General features: G+C 47.5%; 1 protein-coding gene across 2 annotated transcripts in view; it reads left to right on the top strand.

Annotated features, from left to right (window-relative positions):
• Positions 1-26,066, top strand: part of LOC145359969 (CMP-N-acetylneuraminate-beta-galactosamide-alpha-2,3-sialyltransferase 4-like) — an 87,568-nt gene that overhangs the window by 57,361 nt on the left and 4,141 nt on the right. The window contains exons 4-9 of one of the 2 annotated variants that reach the window (XM_080214873.1): positions 5,809-5,880; positions 5,980-6,080; positions 12,865-12,925; positions 15,407-15,502; positions 16,619-16,808; positions 21,308-21,451. In XM_080214873.1, coding sequence (XP_080070999.1) covers positions 5,809-5,880; positions 5,980-6,080; positions 12,865-12,925; positions 15,407-15,502; positions 16,619-16,808; positions 21,308-21,451 — 664 coding nt within the window. The remainder of the gene's footprint in view (positions 1-5,808; positions 5,881-5,979; positions 6,081-12,864; positions 12,926-15,406; positions 15,503-16,618; positions 16,809-21,307; positions 21,452-26,066) is intronic. The other variant, XM_080214874.1, reaches the window with a different exon arrangement.

Raw genomic sequence — 26,066 nt, forward strand, 5'->3', positions numbered from 1 at the left:
GGGTCGAAGGGCCTGTACTGTACTGTACTGTTCTATGTTTCTAATCACTCCCTGAGATGAGTTTGGATCACAGAGACGAAATGAAAATGATGCCTCATTCTGTGTTGGAGGAACGATTGGGGACGTAGAGCTTGTGAGCAGGATTGTGTGTTATGGGACAGCCTGTGCTGACTACTGAACCATTGGAACTGGCCTTGCGGAACTATTGACGGCTGCGTTCGACCACCAGCGACTGCAAGGGCAAGGGAACTATCCCTACTAAACTGCATTGAGTACCCGCGTTAACTCTGTAAAGCCCTACACCCACAGTGTGCACTGCACGTCAATCAAAACCAATACTTCCACTGCTGTTTTTGTGATCATGACAACATTGTAATGCACAGCAGATCCGCTGTTGTTGCCAAATAAACCTTATTTCTACAACAGACTCAATCTGCCTCTATCCAAATCCACTCAGTCCTTCTCCAGCCTCTCCTTAAGGGGAGGAGTGTTACACGGTGCAGCACGGTGGTTAGGAATCCGGCCTCACAGCGCCAGGGACCTGAGTTCGATTCCCGGTTTGGGTTACAGTCTGAGTGGGGTTTACACATTCTCTCCCTATCTGTGCGGGTTTCCTCCGGGTGCATTTGGCGGCTGTAAATTAAGTAACATACTGGGAGTTTGTTCAGTTTGTCGGGTGTCCGACGCTGTACGATGGATGGATTGGATTTATTTATTTGTTGGAAGGGAGAAACTGTAAACGTTTGCTCTTAAAAATTTGCCCCGTCTCCTTTAGTGCTGCGACTGTGAAATAATTTATAATGTAAAAACAACAAGGCTGTTTTAAAAAGTAGTTATCGTTATAAGGAATCAGAAGCAAGTAGAGAGGGGGAGCAAACTTTTAACTCCTGATCATCTTACTGTACCAGCTGTAGCTCAGGGACAGGATTTATCATAAAATCCCCACAGTGCAGAAGGAGGCCCATTGAGTGTGCACTGACCACAATCCCACCCAGATGCCATCCCCATAATCCCATGCATTTACCCTAGCTAGCCCCTCTGACACTAACGGTCAATTTAGTTTCGTCAATCAATCTAACCTCTTTGGACTGCAGGAGGAAACCGGAGCACCCGGAGGAAACCCGCACAGACACAGAGAGAATGTATAAACTCCACACAGACTGTGACCCAAGCCGGGAATCGAACCCGGGCCCCTGGCGCTGTGAGGCAGAATTCCTAACCATCGTGCCACCGTGCCGCACTGTGTAACTCTGTTCCCATTAAGGAGAGGCTGGAGAAGCACTGAGTAGATTTGGATAGGGGCAGATGCTGATCGAGTCTGTTGTAGAAATAAGGTTTACTTGTCAGCACTAGCTTACGGAGCGCTGCTCCTTCATCAGGTGAGTGAGGAGTTGAGTTCACAAACAGGGGACACATAGGCATCGACTCAATTTACAAGATAGTGGCTGGAATGTGAGCCTTTACAACTAATCAGACCTTTACAGGTACAGATAATGCGAGTGGATGGAGGGTTAAACACAGGTTAAATAGATGTAAATTTTTTCAAGCCAGGACAGTTAGTGAGATTTTGCAACCGCAGGCAAGATAGTGTGACATGAACCCAAGATCCTGGTTGAGAGCGTCCTCATGTGTGCAGAAGTTGGCTATCAGTTTTTGATAACTGCAAAGCTCATGGCCTGAATTCTCAGGAGTGTAAACACTTTGACAGGTCCGTTGACATTTTACACTCACTCAAGCATTGATTGGCAATAAGTGGGACTTCAACATGCCCTTAAATTGAAGTCCCATCTTGGAGAGCTATTGGCCATTCAGATTGGGGTCCTGGGATGCCTCATACCGGGGGGGGACGAGGGGTGGAGGTTTGGGAAGGAGAGGTCATGGCGTTGGGATATAGACTGGCAGGAGAGTGGGGGAAGCCCAGTGTTTCCAGGTCCCTGAGAGGAAGATGCCACAAATCTGAAGGGGCCTTCAGGTTCAGGTGACCTTTGCCCTCCGTTCACTTCCCAGCCGAGATTGGAGATGTCCAACTCTTTTTATTTGGCACCCACCCCTCCAACCGGCACCCACTAGACTAAAGCTTGACACCGGGTGGGAAATGGCCCTTCTGGTCCATGTGTTTTGTGCTGGGATCGGGGGAAACGGGAGGAGAGTTGGTGGGCCAGCATTAGCACAATGGGCCAAATGGTCTCCTTGATTTCTGTAACCATTCTGTATTTCTAGGTCTGTGCCAACGGCCTAGCTTCTGTTTTGCTCTCTGCTTCTGATTGGGGACCCTGCAACCCTCCCCTTCATTAAAAATTAAACTTCCTAACTCGCCACTTTGCCCTTTTTTACAAAAGGGTATATTTCCGTTTTGATCTTTGTTGCTGCGTGGCTGTGGGAACATTATATTAAAGGGCAGTGGGTTAGCACTGCTGCCTCACAGCGCCAGCGACCTGGGTTCGAGTCCCAGCTTGGGTCACTGTCTGTGGGGAGTCTGCACATTCTCCCCATGTCTGTGTGGGTTTCCTCCGGGCGCTCTGGTTTCCTCTCTCTGTTCGGAAAATGTGCAAATTAGGTGCATTGGCCATGCTAAAATTGTCCCTCAGTGTACCTGAACAGGTGCCGGAGTGTGGCGACTAGGGGATTTTCACAGTAACTTCATTGCAGTGTTAATGTAAGCCATTGATAAAATAAACTGAAACCTTTCTTTTACACATTTTCTCCCTCCTAATGGCTGCTATTTGAATTGAGTTAACACTGTTTCACTTGTTGCACTGTTTTCTTGTCACTTTACATTTCTGACTATTCCAGTGATAAGATTTTGCTTTCTGTATCCGGTATAAATGACACCTCTTGGTGTGACCCCATGACTCTGATCTGAAATGATGCTCAGACTGGGGGATTTTCACACTAACTTCATTGCAGTGTTAATAAAGAACAAAGAACAACACAGCACGGGAAACAGGCCCTTCGGCCCAACGAGCCCACGCCGCCATTGTGAGTTCCCTTTTCCACCCATGACCCTTATCTACGCTTATGGCATTCCACATTGGAAACCAGATTGAGGGGAGGCTAATTTAGGGACAATTTGTTACACCAATCAGCCTAAGAGCACATCTTTGGGGTGTCGGAGGAAACCGGAGCACCCGGAGAAAACCCACGCAAGCACGGGGAGAATGCGCAAACTCCCGCAGACACCGGCCCAAATCCATGTATCTGCACAGCAAACAGTGATAGTCACTGAGCTGCCGTGTCGCCCGTCAGCTGGTCCAGTTTAAGCGTTAGCTTACTTGCTACACTAATAAATAAACTTCACACTTTCGGAGCCTGCCCTGAGCTTTGGGAGCAGTTAGCCAGCCGCATGGGCTCTGTGAGTCCACCCCGAGTGATTCCGTTAGCTATTTCTGTGCTGGAGCTGCTTCCGTTGGCACGCCCTGCCACTGTGCTGTGACAGGACTATTTAAAACTCTCGCCAAGGTGACAAATGGGCAGCTGCTTTCCTGTCAAGACGTGCCCAGGGTTGGCTGGTTAGCAACACAATAAATCCCTCTCTGCTCCGAGTGCTGCTGTCATAAGCTCAGCAGCACCGCCTACTGTACATTTGTTAGCTTTTCACATCCCCTGTCCGATGACTGTGCACAACATGTTTGCTGTAGCGTTGAGATTATAGATTGCTTTCTGCTTGGTGTAAGTCATAAGGTATGGGAGCAGAATTAGGCCATTCGGCCCGTCAAGTCTGTGCTGCCTTTCGATTATGGCTGGTATGCTCCTCATCCCCATTTCCCTGCCTTGTCCCCATAGCCCTTCGATCCATTACCAACTAAAACCTGTCTAACTCCTCCTTAAACTGTCCCAGTATCCACCACACTTTGGGGTACACAATTCCACAGATTTGCCACCCTTTGGGCGAAGTAGTTTCTCCTCAGCTCTGTTTTAAATTTACTACCCCGTATCCTAAGGCCTCTCATTCTAGAATGCCCCACAAGAGGAAGCATCTGCTCCACGTCTACTTTATCCAGACCTTTTATCATCTTCTATACCTCAATTTGATCTGCCCTCATTCTTCTAAAACTCCAGAGAATATCGGCCTAAACTGTTCAATCTTTCTTCATACAACAAACCCCTCATCTCTGGAATCAATCTAGTGAACCCCCTCTGAGCTGCCTCCAATGCCACTACATCTGTCCTCAAATAAGGGGACCCAAAGTGTGTACAATACTCCAGGTGCGGCCTCACCAATGCCTTAAAAACATAAGAACATAAGAAATAGGAGCAGGAGTAGGCCATCTAGCCCCTCGAGCCTGCCCCGCCATTCAATAAGATCATGGCTGATCTGTCGTGTCTCAGTTCCACCTTCCCGCCCTCTCCCCATAACCCTTAATCCCCTCTCTTATCAAAAACCCATCAACCCGCGTCTTAAAAATATTTAGCGAGGCAGCCTCCACCACCTCAACGGGCAGAGAATTCCAGAGATTCACCACCCTTTGAGTGAAGAAGTTCCTCCTCAACTCCGTTCTAAACCGCCCCCCCTTTATTCTGAGGCTGTGCCCTCTAGTCCTACTGTCCTTTCTGAGCGGGAAGAGTCTCTCCACCTCTATTCTATCCATCCCATTCATCATCTTATACGTCTCAATGAGATCTCCCCTCATTCTTCTAAACTCTAACGAGTACAAGCCTAGTTTATTCAGCCTCTCCTCATAGTTCAACTCCTTCAGCTCCGCTATCAGCCTAGTAAACCTCCTCTGCACTCCCTCCAAGGCCAAAATATCCTTGCGTAAGTGCCTTGTATAATGCCTTATCTTTATATTCCATTCCTTTAGCTATAAATGCCAACATTCCACTTGCTTTCTTTATTATCTGTGTGTTTCCTAGGGTGGCAAGGTGGCTAGCACTGCTGCCTCACAGCACCAGGGACCCGGGTTCAATTCCGACCTTGTCTGTGTGGAGTTTGCACATTCTCCCCATGTCTGTGCGGGTTTCCTCCGGGTGCCCCGGTTTCCTCCCACAGTCCAAAGATGCGCTGGTTAGATTGATTGGCCATGCTAAATCGATCCTGGTGTCAGGGGGATTAAATATGTGGGGTTACGGGGATAGAGCCTGGGTGTGATTGTGGTTGGTGCAGACTCGATAGGTTGCTTCTGCATTGCAGGGATTCTATGGAACTATTGAAGCCCAAATGGTGTAGGTACATCCACAGTGCTGTTAGCAGGGCAGTTCTAGGGTTTGACCCGGTGATGGTGAAGGGACAGCCGATGTAGCTCCCTGTCAGGGTGGCGTGTACTTTGGAGGAGCATTTAATGTGGTTGGGTTGATTGGCCATATTTAAAAAAGTTGCCCCTTAGTGTCTGAGATGTGTAGGTTAGAGGGATTGGTGGGTAAGTGTGTAGGGATGTGGGGGTAGGGTCTGGCTGGGATTGTGGCTGGTACAGACTCGATGGGCCGGATGGCCTCTCTCTGTACTGTAAGGTTCCTATGATTCTATGATTCGCCAGCGCTGGTGTCTGCAGCCCTTGTTCTTCGAGGTGCCAGGTTTGGAAGGTGCTGCGGAAGGAGCCTTGGCAAACTGTTGCAGGGCATCCTGTAGATGGTGAACGCTGAGGGCACTGAGCTTCGCTGGTGGAGGGAGTGGATGTTGAGGTTCGGCGATGATGTGGACTGAGGCTGCACAGGACCATTTTATACAGGGCTCAGCGGGAGGGAGCCGGAACGCCGTCAGGATGGTCTGGGTTGAAGGTCAGAGCTGAAAGGTCAGGGTGCCATCTGGTTCCCACCTCTCCCGGGCGCGACAGCCTTCCTTTTGTGTGTTTAAAATTGAACTCTGTTTAGTTACAGCGTGGAAGATAAACTGAATTGTCAAGCTGGGTATTCAAGCACATGCAGCAAGCAGGTAATATCGAAGTAAGTCACCTTTTGACACCTTTACCCCACACTGAGACCCCACTCTCCAAATTTGTGTCTCTGCCAGATTTAACCATCCTCCTTTTATTTTTCTTTCAGTTTCACCCAAAACACCGACTTATTCTTGAACTTAAAGAATTTATGGTGGATGCAGAAAGACCCCGCCAGCAATGAGTTACCGTACGGAATTAAAGGCAGCGGTGAGCAAACTTCAACCATTTCCTTCCACTCATTTCCAAGAGGGAGAGTGAGGCAAGTCTTGCCGAGGGACCAGGCTTGAAGATGCCTCCTCAGACATTGCTTTCTCCTTGGCAGAGTCATCATCTGCTCGAGATGCAGAGTCGGTGGGGAGTTGGGGGGGGTTACGGTCAGTGAATCATAGAGTCATAGAGTCCCTGCAGTGCAGAAGGAGGCCACTTGGCCCATCAAAGAACAAAGAACAAAAACAGCCCGAGAAACAGGCCCTTCGGCCCAACGAGCCCGCGCCACCATTTTAACATTACCAGTCCCCCCCCTCCACCCATGACCCTTATCTATGCTTATGGCATTCCACATTGAGGGAAAACTAATTTAGGGACAATTTATTACCTCCAATCAGCCTAAGAGCACATCTTTGGGGTGTGGGAGGAAATCGGAGCACCCGGAGAAAACCCACGCAAGCACGGGGAGAATGCGCAAACTCCCACAGACACCGGCCCAAATCCTTGTGTCTGCCCAGCAAACAGTGATAGTCACTGAGCTGTCGTGTTGCCCAGTATCTGGTCCAGTTTAAGCACACACTAACGACATGAAGCACTCGGCTATTCTCGAACATCCAAGAGCAGCCCTAGTACGACCCATCGCGTGTATGCCCCTCGTTGGACAACAAGGCGGACCGACTTAAAACCTGTGAATTTAAAGAGAAAAAACATTAGTTTTTTGAGTCTGCACAGACCACAATCCCAGTCAGGCCCTATTCCTGCATCCCTGCTAATCCCCCTGACACTGAGGCCAATTTAGCATGGCCAACAATCTAACCTGCACATCTTTGGACTGTGGGAGGAAACAGGAGCATCCGGAGGAAACCCACACGGACGCAGGGAGAACGTGCAAACTCCATGCAGACAGTGGCCCAAGGCCAGAATTGAACCCGGGGACCCTGGCGCTGTGAGGCAGCAGTGCTACCCGCTGTGCCACCCAGGATCTTGGCATCACAGTAGTGCAGTGGAGGTGGGGATAGAGGCTGGGTGTGATTGTGGTCAGTGCAGACTCGATGGGCCAAATGGTCTCGTTCTGCTCTGTAGGGATTCTATGAAGACAAGGCTGACTCTGGAATCCGAAATAACAACAGAAAATGCTGGAAAATCTCAGCCGTCGGAATTCTATCGCTCTGCCCTTCATGGAATTGGAGCGGAGAATGGAAATGTCCATTGATCTCAGGCGGGAATTTCCTCGTTTGAGTGAAGCCATAAAATCCTGCCTAGCAGATCTGACAGCATCTGTGCAGAGAGAACCGAGCCAACATTCCGAGTCGGGGATCATCGTGACTCGAAATGTTGACTCTATTCTCTCTCCACAGATCAGACCTGCTGAAATTTTCCGGCATTTTCTCTTTTTGTTAGGAATGGGGCCTGGTATTGGGGAACGAACCTGGCCCAGTGATCAAAGTGTCAGTGGGGAAGCACTTCTGGAACAGTGACCATAATTTCTTAAGGTATAAGTTACTTGTGGATATGGATAAGGGGGTAAGGATAGCCCTTGGTTGAAAGTGCTGAACTGGGGAAGACAAACTACGACAATATTAGGCAGGAACTGGGGAATGTAGATTGGGAGCGGCTGTTTGAGGGTAAATCCATCTCTATCTTGTGGGAATCTTTTAAAAGCCAGTTGATTAGAGTTGGCCCTGTTTACTCTCCACAGATGTTGTCAGAACTGTTCTGAGATTCTCCAACACTTTCTGATTTTATCACAAGTTTGTGCTAGAATTGAAATCAGAATAGAAACATACAAGTTAGGAGCAGGAGGAGGCCTTTTCGCCCTTTAAACCTGCTCTGCCATTCATTACATAGAATCATAGAACCCTACAGTGCAGTCCTCACTGAACACAATCCCACCCAGGCGCTACCTCCATATCCCTACATATTATACCCACTAATCCCTCTAACCTACACATCCCTGGACACTAAGGGGCAATTTCTTAACATGGCCAATCAACCTAACCCACACATCTTTGGACTGTGGGAGGAAACTGGAGGAAACCCACGCAGACACGAGGAGAATGTGCAAACACTACACCGACAGTGACCCAAGCAGGGAATTGAACCCAGGACCCTAGAGCTGTGAAGCAGCAGTGCTAACCACTGTGCTACCGTGCGCGCCCATGATTTAAAGGGTTGGATAAAGAGTCATTGGATAAGCATATGGATGATATTGGAATATGTAGGTTAGATGGACTTTAAGGTTGTTTCACAGGTCGGCGCAACATCGAGGGCCGAAGGGCCTGTACCACGCTATGTTCTATGTTCTATGATCGTACAACTCAATAGCCTAACCCTGCTTTCTCCCCATAACCTTTGATCCCATTCGCCCCAAGTGCTATGTGAGGGATCTGGACTAGGGTAGAATGCCTCGCTGTTATGTTCGGGGAGCTGCCATTAATTGAAGGAGGTTATTAGGAGAGGGAGTTTTATTTTGGTTGGGGCTGTGAGAGTACATAATAAATACCTATCTAAAATAAGGAAGCGTTCTGGCCCTTGCAATATTACTGTGTCTGATCTTCATTGCAAAATGCAAATGAAAGCAACTAGAAATTCAATTGTCCAGCTTTGAAAACCATTCAGATTTAATATGGAACAGGCTGCAGAACACCTGTAAAACATTGCTGATGCTGCCAAGCTTTAATAGACTGATCAGCCCCCAAAAAATTCCCACAAATTAAATACCTGTCGAGCATCTATGAAGAGTTTAAAAGCTTACGCCTTGATAATGGATCTGATCTGTTAAAGCCAATCATTTAGCAACAGTACCGTCAGTTTATTGTTATAGTTACAGGGTCTTACGTACAAAAAAGGCCCATCTGTACTGTTGCTAAATGATTGGCTTTAACAGATCAGATCCATTAGCTCGAGGGTCCTGGGTTCGATTCCCGGCTCGGGCCACTGTCTGTGTGGAGTTTGCACATTCTCCTCGTGTCTGCGTGGGTTTCTTCCGGGTGCTCCGGTTTCCTCCCACAGTCCAAAGATGTGCGGGTTAGGTTGATTGGCCGTGCTAAAGAAATTGCCCCTGAGTGTCCAGGGATGTGTAGGTTAGAGGGATTAGTGGGTATAATATGTAGGGATATGGGGGTAGGGCCTGGGTGGGATTGTGTTCGGTGCAGGCTCGATGGGCCGAAGGGCCTCTTCCTGAACTGGAGGATTCTATGAAATTATCAAAGCAAAAGAGGAAAATGGGATTAGCACACCTTTAGTGGTAGTTGTTAGCACAGACTAAAGGTGTGCTAATCCCATTTTCCTGCATGTGTCCCATGTTATGATGTCAAGTGCTCATCCAAATACATTTTAAAGGTTGTAAGGTTTCCGGCCTCACTCCCTTCCCAGGCAGTGTATTCCGGATTCCCATCACCCTCCCAATGATTTTTGTTTTCCTTCACTCCTTACAGATTCTCCTGCCCCTCACTCTAATTCTATGCCCCCATCGGGCTGCTCTCTCTTTAGTTATGAACCGATCCCGTACCGACGGAGGCCATTTGGCCCATCATGCCTCTTTTGGCTCTTTGGAAGAATTACCCACTGCCCAGTTCTTTCCTCTTAGCCACGCAAGGGTTTCCATTTTGCCCTTGAAAGCTGTCGTTGTATCAGCCGCTGCCACCCGTTCAGCTGGAATTTTCCGGGCTTTTTGCGGATGGGCTGAGGGGTAGGAAGGCTGGCAAAATGGTGCCGGGGAATAGTGACGTCCTCCCGATGTCTTCCAATGGTCAAACTATTCTTGCTAGCAGTGGGAATGCTGCCAGATCAGCCTTTTGCAGAGAGGCCAGCTCGGCACCCAATAGGGACCATTTCTCACCTGTGTGGGACTTCTGTCCATTGGAGGGATGTCTTATTCATAATTTTAAATATGGGCTCTATGTTCATATGGAAATCTAAAATGGGCACTGATGAACTATTAAGGCATTGGCGTAGTAGTATTGTCACTGGACCAGTAATCCAGAAACCGAGGGCAATGCTGCAGGGACCTGAGTTCGAATCCCACCATGGCAGATGGTGAAATTTGAATTCAACAAAACAAAATCTGGAATTAAAATGCTGACCATGAAACCATTGTTGATTATCATAAAACCCTATCTGGTTCACTAATGTCCCTTAGGGAAGGAAACCTGCCATCCTTACTGTATGTCCGGCCTACACGTGACTCCAGAGCCTCAGCAACGTGGTTACACCCCCACCCCCGGCACAGCCATGGGAAATTAGGGATGGGGCAATCAATGCTGGCCCAGCCAACGACACTTATGTCCCGAGAATGGATAAAACGAAAGGTGGCTGCTAGGCCGCAGGCTGCACTTTGCTTAGCAACAACCTTCTGGGAAGTTCTGAATTGAATAAGCATGTGGGGTTCACCCCTGCCATTGTTCAAAACACTGGCCAGAATTCCCCTATCCCACCACGGGAACTCATGCAAAGGTCCATTGACATCGGGCGGGATTCTCCGGTTTTGAGGCGAGTGGGGCTGGAAAGTCCCGTCCAACCTGTCAGTGGGTTCCTAAGCTCAACAAAGGATAATGAACGAGACCGGTTATCTACAGGTTAAATGGGGAAGATCACCATCTGCCTCTGAGTGTATCTCAATGGCTGCCTAGTTTTAAATCACTCTGGGGGACAATGGCCATTGACCAAACCTGGCCTCTGATACTGAGATCATTTATTAAGCGTTCTGCCTGTGCTCTTGGCAGTAACCTTTCCAACCTTGACTAAACCCAGCCCTGCATTCCAGATCATAAGAGCCTAACAAATAAATCTCTCCATCTGCCCTTTGATTATTTTGCCAATAATTTCTGCCTGTGGAAATATCATCTCCTTATTTCATCCATCAACACCTCTTTGTGGGATTATCAAGTCATCAGCCTCTTGGCAAGAATTCATCACATTCTGTTGTTTCCCCTTGAAGTATCATTGCTGCTTTCTTCAATGTTAAAGTTCTTCCACCTTCCTCCTGCTGGAGATCGCTGGGATGATTGGGTTTTCTCGGCACTAACTAAATTCTTACAAAATTGCACTTTGCGTGTCGAGGTTTCTCCTTCGGGAGGTCACGTGGGGAATTTAGGAGAACATTTCAACTCCTGTGGCCAGTGACCTCCCATTTGAACAGAAAGTCTCCCTTTCCCCTTCACCTCCTGTCCTGGGGGATTTCTGTGGCGTTGGTTTTGCCTGTTGGGCGGATACTCCCAACGTCAGCAGGAACTGTGTGTCGCTGGCACGCACAGCCGTCCATCCCTCTGCGTTTTACCGGTGTCAAGTGATTGCCACTGGGGCTCTTCAGGATGGCCGGCTGCCCCCCCGGAACCATCAACCCAGTCAGAGGGCAGGCTGTGTCTGCAGTGCCACCAGGAATGGTGCCCACCGGAGGGGGTAGGCAGGGGACCTGCAAGGCACAGTAGGATAGCGAGAAAATACCTCTTTCAAATCACTTCTGAGACCAAGTTGTAGAGTGAAAACCCCTCTGTTGAAGGAGTGAGGGAGGGTAGGTATTGTTGCGGCCACAGATCATCTCCTTTTTGCTTTAAAATGCTTCCTAAGGATGCTGCCTTAGCTGATAGCCTCCCCTGGTGGAGGGAGGGTGGATCTGCACGGTGAAGTGGTCCTTTCACAGGAATTTTACCTCCTTCAACTGACTGCCTGCTTCCCTGGGTTGGGGCATTCTGCCTGATTTCTCCTGGTCATGGTCTCAGTAAAACTCCCTGTTGGCAGGATATGGCTTGGGAGGCGATTTGTCCATGACTCCCCACGATTTTAGTGGCCCACTCCTACACCCTCCCCCTCCTACAACCCCATCCCGTCCCAGGTGTGGGTAACATTCTGCCCATGTTATTGGCCTTGAAAAGCCAACAATTTGTTCCAGGGACCAATGTGTTGAAGGCAACTTTTACTGACCTGGAAAAATCTCCTCACGTGGGAGATGGGTGGAATTCATGTTTTAGGAGATGTCTTGGCAGAGTGGGCAGGAACAATCTATTCTCCCCCAGCGGAGAGGCCAATAACCAAAAGGACATGCGTTCCCTTCTAATCCTTCTACCAATTCCTTCAAACCTGAGGAAAGGGTTTTTCACTCAGTGGGGTGGTGGGGTCTGGGACTCCCACCACATTTTAAAAATTGTTGGATTTGCACCTGAAGTGCTGTAACTTAGACTGCCAACAGCTGGAAAGTGGGACTAAATGGGCCAACTCACTTTTGGCTAGTGCCGTCATGATGGGCTGAGTGGCCTCTTTCTGTGCTGTCAGTTCTGTGTCTGGGTGAGCCAGAGAGGTTTCATTCATAAAAGGACCTGTGCTGATTGCTCACAACATTGACTGTGAGAGCCGTGAGCTCCCTCTGTGTCAATATTACTTCTGCTTTTAACACTTGAAGTTGATGACAGTTCTATTAATATATAAATGATTGAGCATTTTCCACAACTTGTTATGAAATATTCAGCATGCATTAAATGTATTTGATCTTATTCACGTGATTATGGTTAGTGAATAAACCCGATTTCAATCTTGCAGCCCACTGAGATTAAGGAGGATCATTCATGCCGCCCACTTACTAAGTTTTAGGTTTAGGTTTATCTATTAGTGTCACAAGTAGGCTTACCTTAACACTGCAATGAAGTTTCTGTGAAAATCCCCTAGTCGCCACACTCCTGTGAAAATAAAAAGCGTGTACATGAGTCCAGGTGGGAGGAGACAGTGGGGTAGCGACTAACAAATCCCTCCAGGTGATTATATCATTGTGAACCTTTCATTTTCTTTCCAGAACAAACTATTAACAAGATATTGGCCAAAATACAGTATGACATGCCTGAAAATATAAGCAGGTAAGGCCTTCATCAATGAGACGTGTTGATATGTTGTACCTAATCGTTTATGTAGCTCACAGTGCAGCACAAAGGAGACCATTCATCCCATCAAGCTCATAGGTATGGATATGTGACTAGGAAAAGATTGGTGAAGACAAATGTGGGTCCCTGACAAGTTAGAAACGGGGAAATTTATAATGGGGAACAAAGCAATGGCTGACCAACTGAATGCAAACTTTGGCTCTGTCTTCACAAAGAAGGACACAAGTAAGATACAAGAAATGTTGGGGAACACAGGGTTTAGTGAGAGGGAGGAACTGAAGAGCAGTGGGAGATGGAGGGATATAGGGGACTGTTTTAAATAAGGTTCAGGAGCCTTGGGACGTCCCTGGGAATGTATAAGGATGTGGATGATACTGATGTTTTTCTCTTTTAATCCACAGGTGCTTTGGTCCGCCTTGTTGTCCAACAAGGGGCATACACGCGATGGGTCGTATAAGGGCTGCTCTTGGTTGTTTCGAGAATAGCCTAGTACTTCACGTCGTTAGTGTACGCTTAAACTGGACCAGATGCTGGACAACACGATAGCTCAGTGACTATCGCTGTTTGCTGTGCAGATACATGGATTTGGGCCGGTGTCTGTGGGAGTTTGCGCATTCTCCCTGTGCTTGCGTGGGTTTTCTCCGGGTGCTCTGGTTTCCTCCCATACCCCAAAGATGTGCTCTTAGGCTGATTGGTGTAACAAATTGTCCCTAAATTAGTCTTCCCTCAATGTGGAATGCCATAAGCATAGAGAAGGGTCGTGGGTGGAGGGGGGACTCATAATGTTAAAATGGCGGCGTGGGCTCGTTGGGCTGAAGGGCCTGTTTCTCGGGCTGTTTTGTTCTTTGTTCTTTGAAGGAGATTAGTATCAGTAGAGAAATGGTGTTGGAGAAACTAATGGGATAAATCCTTAGAGCCTGATAATTTACATCCCAGACTACTTAAGGAAGTGGCCTGAGAAATAGTGGATGCATTGGAGGTCATCTTCCAAGGTTCTATAGACTCTGGAACAGTTCCTACAGATTGGATGGTAGTTAATGTAACTGCACTACTTAAGAAGGAGGTTGAGGAAGCCTGACACCATTAGTGGGGAAAATTCTAATACCTGTTATCAAAGATTTTATAGCAAAACATTTGGAAAGCAGTGGCAGAATTAGACAGAGTAAGCATGGATTTATGAAAAATCTACTGAATTCTTAGGGAATGTAACTAGTTGAGTTGATGAGGGGGAGCCGGTGAATGTAGTTTATTTGGACTTTCAGAAAGCTTTTGACAAAATCTCACGTAAGAAATTAGTGCATGGAAAATTAAAGGGCATGGGATTGGGATAGTGTATTGAGATGGATAAAAAAACTGGTTGGCACTCAGGAAACAAAGAGTAGAAATACTTGGGTCTTTTTCCAAGTGGCAGACAGTGACTAGTGCAGTACTGCAGGGATCAGTGCTGGGACCCCAGCTATCCGCAATATATATTGATGAGTTAGATTGAAAGCCTGGGGGATCTTTGACACCTCTTGCAAATCTGCTCTAAGCCTGCTCTACTCTGAGGAAAGCAAAGTGGCTTTCTCCAGTCTCTCCACGTAACTGTAGTCGCTCACTCGTGAAACCAGTGGAGGAAATATTTCCGTGCTGTTGCCAAATTCTTTCAGATAATCGTTGAGTGTGAAGCTCAGGAAGGAACATAACACCCCAGCTGGGAATGTCTTGCATAATTGAAGCTTGCCTTTAACTACGGTCATCTCCAATTTCAACTGAATGTGACTCTGTCGTCAGCCCGCTTGACTAGAAACAGATAATCCGACATCGAGGAGTAACCGTTTGCCAATGCCAGATCAGCAGGCAGCCATTAGTGATGTTAGATCAAATTGTCCATTTTAGAGATATAAGATTTACGACAGGAAATAGCTTAGACTATTGTACTTTTAAAGGTAGATAAATTGTAGCAGAGATCCAGGTCAAAGGGGAAAGAACAAAGCAGTGGGATTAATTTTCGATTGTTTTAGCAAAGAATTAATGAGCCAAGTGCACTGTTACCGTAGAATGGAATAGAATCCCTACAGTGCAGAAGGAGGCCATTTGGCTTATTGAGTCCACATTGACTCTAAGACAATATTTTACCTATCCCCTCAAGCCCACACATTTACCCGCTAATCCCTCTAACCTATGCATCTTTGGACACTAAGGGGTAATTTAGAATGGCCAATCCACCTAACCTGCACATCCATGGATCATGGGAGGAAACTGGAGCACCCAGAAGAAACCCATGCAGACACGAGGAGAATGTGTAAACTCCACACAGACAGTCACTCGAGGCTGGAATTGAACCCGGGTCCCTGGTGCTGTGAGGCAGCTGTGCTGACCACTGTGTTCCTGTTCCATTCTTTCTCTGAGTAGTTTTACTTGCTTGGTTATTGTAGTGAAGTACTCCTGTTTATTGAAGGTCTTGTCTTTTATCAGGCTGGCTTGTAAGAAATGTGTCATCATTGGCAATGGATACACTCTGAGAAACAGCTCTCTTGGAGAAACAATCAATGAATACCATGTTGTGATTCGGTGAGTGGTGTGTCATTTCTTTAATTTTTCTCTGCTTTTCCTGGATATGTTTTCTTCTCTCTGTCTCTGTGTGAGTGGGTAGATCGGCTACCTAACTGCGACGTGAGCGGTTACTGTCCCAGTCTCCTTTTGTCCTCCTCTGAAGGAATCCCCAATGCCTTTCCTTGGTGCATGCACCAACTTGCATTTACGTAGCATCCCTAACAAAGTAAAATATCCCAAGCTCCTTCCCAGGAGGGCAATCAGACATTATTCGACACTGAGGCAGGTTTGGAGATTGGATAGAGGAGGGCTTAAAGGATAAGGGGGAGGCAATTCCAGAGCCTGGGGCTGAGGCAACTGAAAGCATGTGCACCAACAGTGGAGCTTGTGAGTTTACTATCAAATAAACCGGTTGGACTTAAACCTGGTGTTGTCAGGCTTCTTACTGTGTTTACCCCAGTCCAACGCCGGCATCTCCACATCACCAACAGTGGAGCAAAGCTAATGGAGAACGTTCCAGAAGGCAGACTTACAGAGAAACTGAGGGCAAAGAGTTATCTGGTTGGAGGTATTTGGGAGATTGGGAGGGATGAGGTTATAAGGGTGTTTGTTAACATTAAGATGAGAGTTTTAACCTGTTGGGTACGCGGTGCTAGACTGGGACTCAGTGTCGGTGAGTGAACAGAGGCTGATGTTTCAGCAGCCGGGATCATGTTGAAGAATAACGAGCATGATCTGTTTCACCGCCAATCCATAGTGTGGCCACCAACATGTTAACCTGTGCATGCAGTGCAATCCTGGCACTGCAGCACCTTATGTTCGACCCCAGGGTTAAGGAGTGTAAGCTTAACGAGCTGTGGGTTTCCAATCTTCGAACAATGCAGAGAATGAGAAGAGGCTTGGTATACAGCTGCGGGATGCGAGGGCTGGAGACTGCACTGCTTGAGTTGCGGTTAAGTATCATTAGCTGAAGGAGGACACTCAGGCAGAGAGAGAGAGAAGGAAAATCACGTACCAAGAACCTTCAAGGCGAGGTACAGGGAGAAAGGTAACTTACGGACAGCATCCTTCTGATAACTGATGGCAGAGGTTAGGATGTGGGCTTGTAAATTGTTCTCTGATTTATTGCCACAGAATAAATGATGCACCTGTCCGAGGCTACGAGAAAGATGTTGGCAGCAAGACCACTCTGCGATTCTTTTATCCTGAGTCTGCAGCCAAGGAACCGAATATCGAAAACGACCCCAGCACGCTACTTGTGTTCTTACCTTTTAAGCCGGTGGATGCCCAGTGGCTGAGGGAGATCCTGTATAACGAGAAAAGAGTTGAGTGTGGATTATTGTTATTGAGCCTTGTGCCCACTAGTGCTGCTAGTTAACTGCCAATGGGGAATTTCCACTGAGCTCAATGTATAATGCCTCATACTTCCCGATCTCCATGCCAGGGGTGGGGAGGGGTGTATGCCAAAGATGCGCTGAACTCTCAGAGGTCCCCATGTAAGGATCGCACGCAAATTGCCCTGGAAGTTCAATCTTCCCATGACCGTACATTGGGAATCATCGATTTTAAAGGAATCATTACTGGGGGAAGAGGAGAAGAGTTAAAATTACTTCTAAGTCCTGAGTGACTGTAGACTGCCCCATTCCAGATCCTACTCCACCACATCCAGATCTCCTGGCTACCCCGCTATCCCTACAAGAAACCACCCCCACAGTGCCCCCCAAACCCTGACCACTCTCCTAACATGCTACATAAGTTTCCCCCAAAACCCCTTCTCCCAACTACTCTACTACTGCCCCAAAACTTTGGCTATCTTCCTGATCGTCCAACTGACCCCAACCAGCCATCCTATTTCCTTGACTACATTCCCGACGCATTGATTATGCTCCTAATCTCCCTGACTGGCCCTCCATTACCCCAAACCCACACCCAAACACCCTTGGTGATCCCCTAATTACAGCCCCACCTCATTGACCACATCCCCACTGACCACTCAATTCCACCCCCCTGCTCACTGACCGTCTGCTGCTCCTTCCACTATTATTAATTCATTTGTGGGACACGGGCATCATTGGCTGGCCATCATTTACCGCCACCCCTAGTTGCCCTTGAGAAGCTGTTGGTGAGGTATCTTCTCAAATCTCTGCAGTCCATGTACTGTGGGTTGACCCACAATACTGCTAGGTAGGGAATTCCGGGATTTTGAGCCAGCGATTGCGAAGGAGCTGTGATATATTTCCAAGTCAGGATGGTGAGTGGTTTGGAGGGGACCTGCAGGTGCTGGTGTTCCCATGTCAGCTGTCCTTGTCCTTCAAGATGAAAGTGTTTGAAGGTTCTGTCTAAGGATCTTTGGTGAATTGCTGCAGTGCATCTTGTAGACAGTACACCCTGCTGCTCCTGAGTGTTGATGGTGGAGGGAGTAGATATTTGTGGTGCCAAACAAACAGGCTACTTTGTCCTGGATGGTGTCGAGCTTCTTGAGTGTTGTTGGAGCTGCACCCATCCAGGCAACTGGGGAGTATTCCATCACACTCCTGACTTGTGCCTTGTAGATGGTGATTAGTCTGTGTGGAGTGTCAGGCGGTGAGTTATTCGCTGCAGTGTTTCTAGTTTCTGACCTGCTCTTGTAGCCAGTGTGTTTATGTGGTGAGTCTAGTTGAGTTTCAGATCATCCCAAGGATGATAACAGTGAGGGATTCAGTGATGGTTACATCATTGAGTGCCAGGGTTAGAGTGTCTCTTATTAGTGATACTATCCAACCACCCCCGCTGCCGACCACCCAACCCCCTCCACGCTCCTCGCAGCCTACCTCCATGCCCCCCCATCCTACCCACTTAGCTCACGCACTTACCTTCACCCTGACACCTCAAAGAGGCTTTTAACTTGATCTGCTTTACGGCAGCTAGTGCTGTAAAAATGGAGTGTGTGTTCCCCTTAACGGATCTAATGGATTCAATTGAAGGCACCAGGAAGCTATTACACTGCGTTGTTCAGACTTCCCAAGGTCAGGCAGGAAAGATGCAGATCCATTTTAGTGTAAGTGAAAAGGAATAGAGGAGCAATTGGCTGATTGGCACTCCTCGGAAGCTATGACTCAATGAGTCTAATGGACCAGTGGAAATGTACAGTGAGAAGTCTCACAACACCAGGTTAAAGCCCAACCAGTTTATTTGATAGTAAACCCACAAGCTTTCGGAAACGCTGTTCCGAAACTGCCGAGAGCTTGTGGGTTTGCTATCAAATAAACCTGTTGAACTTTAACCTGGTGTTGTGAGACCTCTTACTGTGTTTACCCCAGTCCAATGCCAGCAACGCCACACCAGTGGAAATGTGCCAGACATAAGTAAGTGGTAGAGTATCTTTACCCCAGGGTTTGTGTTGGCATAGTTTGCGGCAAGGTTCAAAGTGGCTTCCTGACGTAATACTTTCAGACATTGCATTGGTTTGCCTCAGTAATGTGGCTTTTCACTTGACTTCCCCACATCATGGCGCTCCTGCCATTCTTGTCCTGGTTTTTCAGCTCCCAAGATGGGAAACATGATTCCCAGGGATTTGGGAGAGAAATTCACTGACAGTTTGATTGTCCGTGGGGTCAGTGACGATGCAATGATGGGCGTGGGTTTGGATGGTGCTTGTTATTCCCCGCTATTCCACTGTCAGCCAATGAGATGCTAGGGATTACTGTTCAGCGCTGTCAGTGTCCATGCAGCACCCCCTGTGGTCACTGCATTAGCAGCTGGCTGTTTAGCTCATACAGAGTGTGGTGATACTCATACTAAGGTCTCTGGTTCGATCCCTGAACTTGCCAATGAGATTAGTGTGTCCAAGACCATGCATATCACATGCTATGTTCAGTTGCAATCCTTTCACCATCAGTGGACCCCAGTCCTGTAGTATTGCAGACTCTGTTTTTCATAGATCATCATAGAACCTGACAGTACAGGGAGAGGCCCTTTGGCCCATCGAGTCTGCACCGACCACAATCCCACCCAGGCCCTACCCCCATACATTTACCCACTAATCCCTCTAACCTATGCATCCCAGGACACTAAGGGGCAATTTCAGCAATCAACCTAACCTGCACTTCTTTGGACCATGGGAGGAAACCGGAGCGCCTGGAGGAAACCCACGCAGACACGAGGAGAATGTGCAAACTCCACACAGACAGTGAGCCGGGAATCGAACCCAGGTCCCTGGAGCTGTGAAGCAGCATTGCTAACCATTGTGCTACCGTGCCGTTTTTGGGGAGGGTAGTGGTGTTGTCACTGGACTAGTAATGCAGAGACCCAGGGTAATCCACCAGGAACTGGGGTTCGAATCCCACCGTAGCAGATGGTGAAATTTGAATTCAATAACAATCTAGAATTAAATGTTGATTTCATAAATAGACATCTGGTTGATTAATATCCTTTAGGGAAGGGAACCTGCTGTCCCACCCATGTGTGACCTACATGCGATCCACAGCAATGCGGTTGACTCTTACATGCCCAATGAAATGGCCCAGCAAACCACTCAGCTGAAAGGGCAATTAATGCTGGTCCAGCCACAACCCACAAGTAAAAATATAGAGCCGCCGAGGTACCAAGGAAGCACTGGATGGCCAGCAGATGGTGCCAGGGCTCTTGCCCATGCACATTGATGAGTTGCACTGGGCTACAACTCAAGTGGAGTCAATCAACCGTCATTGAGATAATCTGGATTGATCCTGATCCCAGGAGGGAGGGGCATGGGGGTCAGAATATTCCATTCCCCAAAGAGATATTGAATTGCTCGAGTTAGAATTGAGCCTGCCCCTAGCTCTTGAAGGGCTATCCATTCAGTCCCACTGCCCTGCACCCGTCCACACAATATCTACCCCAAGTAGTTATTCAGCCTCTTGTGAGTCTATTGTTGAATCTGTATCCACCATTTATCAGGCAGTTAACTGCAAACTCCAAACACCGAGGCCGGAATTCTCCCATCCTGCCTGCTACTGGAATTTTACGTGGGTTGCAGACAGTGTGAAACTCCATTGACAGTCGAGGGGGAATTTCTGGCTTTTAGATCAGCACGGACACAGAATTCTGCCCCTATTGTTTAAAGTATTTTCTTCATGCTCCCTTTGGCTTTTTTGCTGGTCATCTGAAATTTGTACCCTCATTTATTGTACCCTCTCATTTACTGCCCGTTATAAGAAGATAAGAAATAGGGGCAGGAGTAGGCCATCTAGCCCTTCGAGCCTGCCCCGCCATTCAATAAGATCATGGATGATCTGAAGTGGATCAGTTCCACTTTCTCTCCTGCTCCTCATAACCCTTAATTCCCCTGTCTATCAGAAATCTGTCTACCTGTGACTTAAATATATTCAACGAGGTAGCCTCCACCATTTCAACGGGCAGAGAATTCCAGAGATTCACCACCCTTTGAGTGAAGAAGTTCCTCCTCAACTCCGTTCTAAACTGCCACCCCCCCGCTTTCCTTTCTAAGCAGAAAGAGTCTCTCTACCTCTACCCTATCTAGCCCCTTCATTATCTTGTAAGTCTCTATAAGATCCCCCCCTCAGCCTTCTAAACTCCAACAAGTACAGGCCCAGTCTAGTTAATCTTTCCTCACAAGCATTATTGAGTTACTGTCACTTTACCATAGGTGTTCTGTAAACAGTACACCATTGGCTGTTGCTCGGAGTGCCCTGCATGTCCGACAAACACTCGACATTTCTCTGCACTCCTCATTTGAGAAGGGAAGGTCTGGGCCACACAGGCCACAGAGATCCCCCTGAGCAGTATTAGAGAAGGCCCCGTCTACTCTTTGCCCTAAACCTGCACTCTTTGTTTCTGTTCCAGGTGAGGAAGGGTTTCTGGAAACCTCCACCCTTAATCTGGGAAGCAAATCCTTCGAATATCCGGATCCTCAACCCTTATTACATCCATCAAGCTGCTACCAAATTATTGAAGATCCCACTGAGGGTGCCTCCCAAATCCAAGAAGGTAAGGATATTTTTTAAAAATTTTTTCACGGGTTCTGGGTGTCGCTGTCTCGGATACCATTTATTGCCCAACCCTGATTGCCCTGGAGAAGGTGGTGTCGAGCTAACTTCTGGAGCTGCTGCTGTCTCTGTGGTGTAGGTACACCCACAGTGCTGTCAGGGAGGGAGTTTCAGGACCTTGTTCCGTGAGGGAACGGCGATACATTTCCAAGTCAGGGGTGAGTGGATTGGAGAGGAAAATTCCAGGTGGTGGTCACAGGTTAGAAAGGCACCCATTGAAGGAGCCTTGGTGAGTTGCTGCAGTGCATCTTGTAGATGGTGCATGCTGCTACCACTGTGTGTCAATGGTGGAGGGAGTGAATGTTGAAGGTGGTGGAGTTACGATTTATGATTTGTGAGTTTGAAGTGCTCTTCGTGGAGTCGGTGAAACTCTCATTGCCCTTTAGCTTCAAGAACCTGGATTTGTGCAAAGAATTTGCACAGGAACAGCCTGTTTAGTTTGCTACTATCACCATAGAATCATAGAATCTCTACAGTGCAGAAGGAGGTCATTCGGCCCATCAAGTCTACACTGACTCATTGAACATCCTTCAGCTCCACCCTTCTCCATGACAACTTGACATGCTCTGGGATGTCCTCAAACAGCCCTTTAGATTAAGTATCCCTCATTTAAAATTCCTCCTTTGATCCTAAGAAATAAATGGATTCAGGGTTTACCAAACTTTCTAATGAATTTAGCTTTAACTCCCTGGACTGCTCCTACTGCAAAGGTTGCACCATGGGTGATTCTCCAGCTGCGCTTGCCCGAAGACTGGAAAGTCCCCTCCAAGGTCAATAGACTTTTTCATGGTCCTGTCCCGCCTGCTATGATTCCCGTGGCAGACGGGAATGGAAAATTCCACTCCATATCTTCACCAAAAGGCTCACAGATAGATCATAGAGTCACAGAGGTCTACAGCATGGAAACAGGCCCTTCGGCCCAACTTGTCCATGCTGCTCCTTTTTTAACCACTGCTAGTCCCAATTGCCCGCCTTTGGCCCATATCCCTCTATACCCATCTTACCCATGCAACTGTCTAAATGCTGTTTAAAAGTCAAAATTGTACCCGCCTCTACTACCACCTCTGGCAGCTTGTTCCAGACACTCACCATCCTCTGTGTGAAAAAATTGCCCCTTTGCATCTCTCCCCTCTCATCTTAAACTTATGTCCTCTAGTTTTAGACTCCCCTACCTTTAGAACATAGAACCCTACAGTGCAGAAATAGGCCCTTCGGCCCATCGAGTCTGCACTGAACACAATCCCACCCAGGCCCTACCCCCATATCCCTACATATTACACCCACTACTCCCTCTAACCTACGCATCCCTAGATACTAAGGGGCAATTTCTTAGTGTGACCAATCAACCTAACCCGCACATCTTTGGACTGTGGGAGGAAACCAGAGCACCCGGAGGAAACCCACACAGACACAAGGAGAATGTGCAAACTCCACACAGACAGTGACCCGAGCCGGGAATCGAACCCAGGACTCTGGAGCTGTGAAGCAGCAGTGCTAACCACTGCGCTACCGTGCCGCTCTATCTTTGGGAAAAGATATTAACTATCCAGTTGATCTGTGCCCCTCATTATTTTATAGGCCTCTATAAGATCAGCCCAAAGCAGCTAGCAATCATCTATGGTTTAAGTTTCTCTACCCATTTTTTATGGCCCTTACCCTTCTGTTCTGACTTGTTTTAAGTCAAAGTGACCCATCCTTTCATTAGACATCACACTTTTTTTTGAACTGTAATCATAGAATCCCTACAGTACCAACCACAATCACACCCAGGCCCTATTCCTGTAACCCCACATTTATCCTGCTAATCCCCTTTGCTCTAAGAAACAATTTAGCACGGCCAATCAATCTGATCCATACATCTCTGGACTGTGGGAGGAAACCGGGGCACCCGGAGGAAACCCATGCAGACATGAGGAGAATGTGCAAACATCGCACAGACAGTGACCCAAGACTGGAATTGAACCTGCAACCTTGGCGCTGTGAGGCAGCAGTACTAACCACTGTGCCACCGTGCCGCCCTTATCAGCTCTGGCTTGTTAGAGGTGCATTCTTATTTGGTTTCTTCCCCGTTTTCGATAGGTAAGCCATTAATTCCTAAAACCACATTATATTCTACAAGTTTATTTATTGTCACAAGTAGGCTTAACACTGCAATGAAGTTACTGTGAAAATCCCCTAGCTGTCATACTCTGGCACCTGTTCGGGTACACTGAGGCAGAATTTAGCATAGCCCGTTCATCTGACCCGCACATCTTTGGACTGTGGGAGGAAACTGGAGCACCCGGAGGAAACCCACGCAGACACGGGGATAATGTACAAACTCCACACAGTAGGCCATTCGACCCTTCGAACCTGCTCTGCCATTCATTTTGATCATGGCTGATCATCAAATTCGATATCCTGATTCCCATCTTCTCCCATTTCCCTTCATCCCTTTAGCACCAAGAGCGAGATCTAATTTCTTCTTGAAATCACACAACGTTTTGGCCTCAGCTACTTTCTGTGGGAGTGAATTCCACACATTCCCCGCCCTCTGGGTGAAGAAATTTCTCCTCACCTCAGTTCTGAAAGGTTTCTCCCTTGTCCTCAGGCTATGATCCCTGGTCCTGGACTCCACTATCATGGGGAACATTGGAAACATTGCAGGAAGTGTCCGATAGTCTAATACTGAGCCTTTCTGATAGTGTGAGTCCATGTTTGCTTTGCAAGGCAAATATTAAGGCAACGGTGTCAACTTTGATCATGTGATCAGAATGGAGTAGCTGTTTATATGGCAAGGCCAGGCTCAAGTGTTAGTATACAGAATTACTATTTATATAGAATCACTTAGAAACAGAGCAGAAATATCCCCAGACTGACCTGTCTGATCTTGGTGCGGCACGACAGCCTCCTCCAACCCATCCTTCCATCCCTTTCCCCCATGTACACTTCTAACTTTCCCTTAAATGCTCTTTGCCCCAGCAACTCCTTGTGAGAACAGGTTTCACATCCTCGCCGTTGCCTGAGTAACTTCTCCTATCGGATATATGGATGGCCCCATCCAGTTCCCACACATCTTGAAGTTCACGAATCTGCCTGAAATCTGCAGGGGAGAAATTGTCCCTGTGTCAACCGGATAATATCCCTTAGTGATCTTAAAGACAGTGTTCAGATCACCAGCCGTTCATTCAGCAGGATCAGGATTGCTCGCTGTGTAACTTTATTCTTCCAGTTAACTCAGCAAAATATTTTACTACTTACCTCTGATCCACTGATCATTGTTGGGGATATATATTAAAAATTGTGCCCTTATTAGCGCCTGTAGTATCTGGGGCTGAGTGAGATGAAGAGAAAAATTAGATTCAAACATTAACTCTGTTTCCCTTCCCACAGACGTTGCCAGACCTGCTGAGTTTTCCCAGCACTTCCTGTTTTAAAAGTAGACAACTGTTGCTGTAATTGTAAAGGGCGCATGTGAGATCATGGCCAGAATTTTACCAGCATGTCTCCCCCGGAATCGGGGGGGGCGAGACTTGGCATTCTCTGTTGGCGTCGGGTGAGATCTTACGAGCCTCGGGTGGGCGTGCTGGTAAAATTCCACATCTGGAGTATTGTCCCAGTTTCGGTCTCCTCATTTGAGGAAGGATGTGGAAGCCTTGGCGACAGTTCAAATGAGGTTCACCAGCCTGATTCCGGGGATGAAGGGGTTGCCGTATGAGGAGATATTAAACAGCTTGGGGCTTGTACCCACTGGAGTTTAGAAGTACGAGAGGGGATCTGATTGAGGTATATAAAATTCTAAACGTGATTGATAGTGTAAAGGTAGACCAAATATTTCCTCTTACGGGACAATCTCAAACAAGAGGTCACAGGTATAGGCTGAGAGACGGTAGATTTAACACTGAGATGAGGAGGAGCTACTGCTCACAGAGGGCAGTGAATTTGTGCTGCGTTATAGCGCGGTGAAGCCTGAATCATTAAATGGTTTCAAGAAGAAGATAGATATATTTCTAATAAAAGATTGGTTAAAGGGATATGGGGAACATGGTGGGGAAGTGGATTTGAGACCAGGGAGAGATCAGCCATGAAATCAAAAGAGAAAAGGCTGGAAAATCTCAGCAGGTCCGGCAGCATCTGTAAGGAGAGAGAAGAGCTGATGTTTCGAGTCCAGATGACCCTTTGTCAATGTTAAAAGCTGTAGAAAGCGAGAGATATTTATACTGCAGGGGGAGGAGGTGAAAGATGAGTTTTTCTCCTTCTCACTCCTTTCTCCCCACTTTGCACCCCTTATCTTATCTCCCCCTTTTCTAAATCTTTTCTTTGTCCCATCCATTCCATCCCCCCCCCACCCCCCGTTTGGCCATTCACGCCCTTTATTCTCTCGGGACAGCTATTAACTGGTTTCCCTGGTCTTTGTGGCGATGACTCATCTTTCATTCCCCCAGCCTGCAGTATAAATATCTCCCACTTTCTACGCCTTTGACAAAAGGTCGCCTGGACTCGAAACGTCAGCTCTTTTCTCTCCTTGCAGATGCTGCCAGACTTGCTGAGATTTTCCAGCATTTTCTCTTTTGGCT

This window comes from Carcharhinus amblyrhynchos, chromosome 29, assembly GCF_965287045.1.
Source record: "Carcharhinus amblyrhynchos chromosome 29, sCarAmb.v2.hapA, whole genome shotgun sequence".
Taxonomy (NCBI): Eukaryota; Metazoa; Chordata; class Chondrichthyes; order Carcharhiniformes; family Carcharhinidae; genus Carcharhinus; species Carcharhinus amblyrhynchos.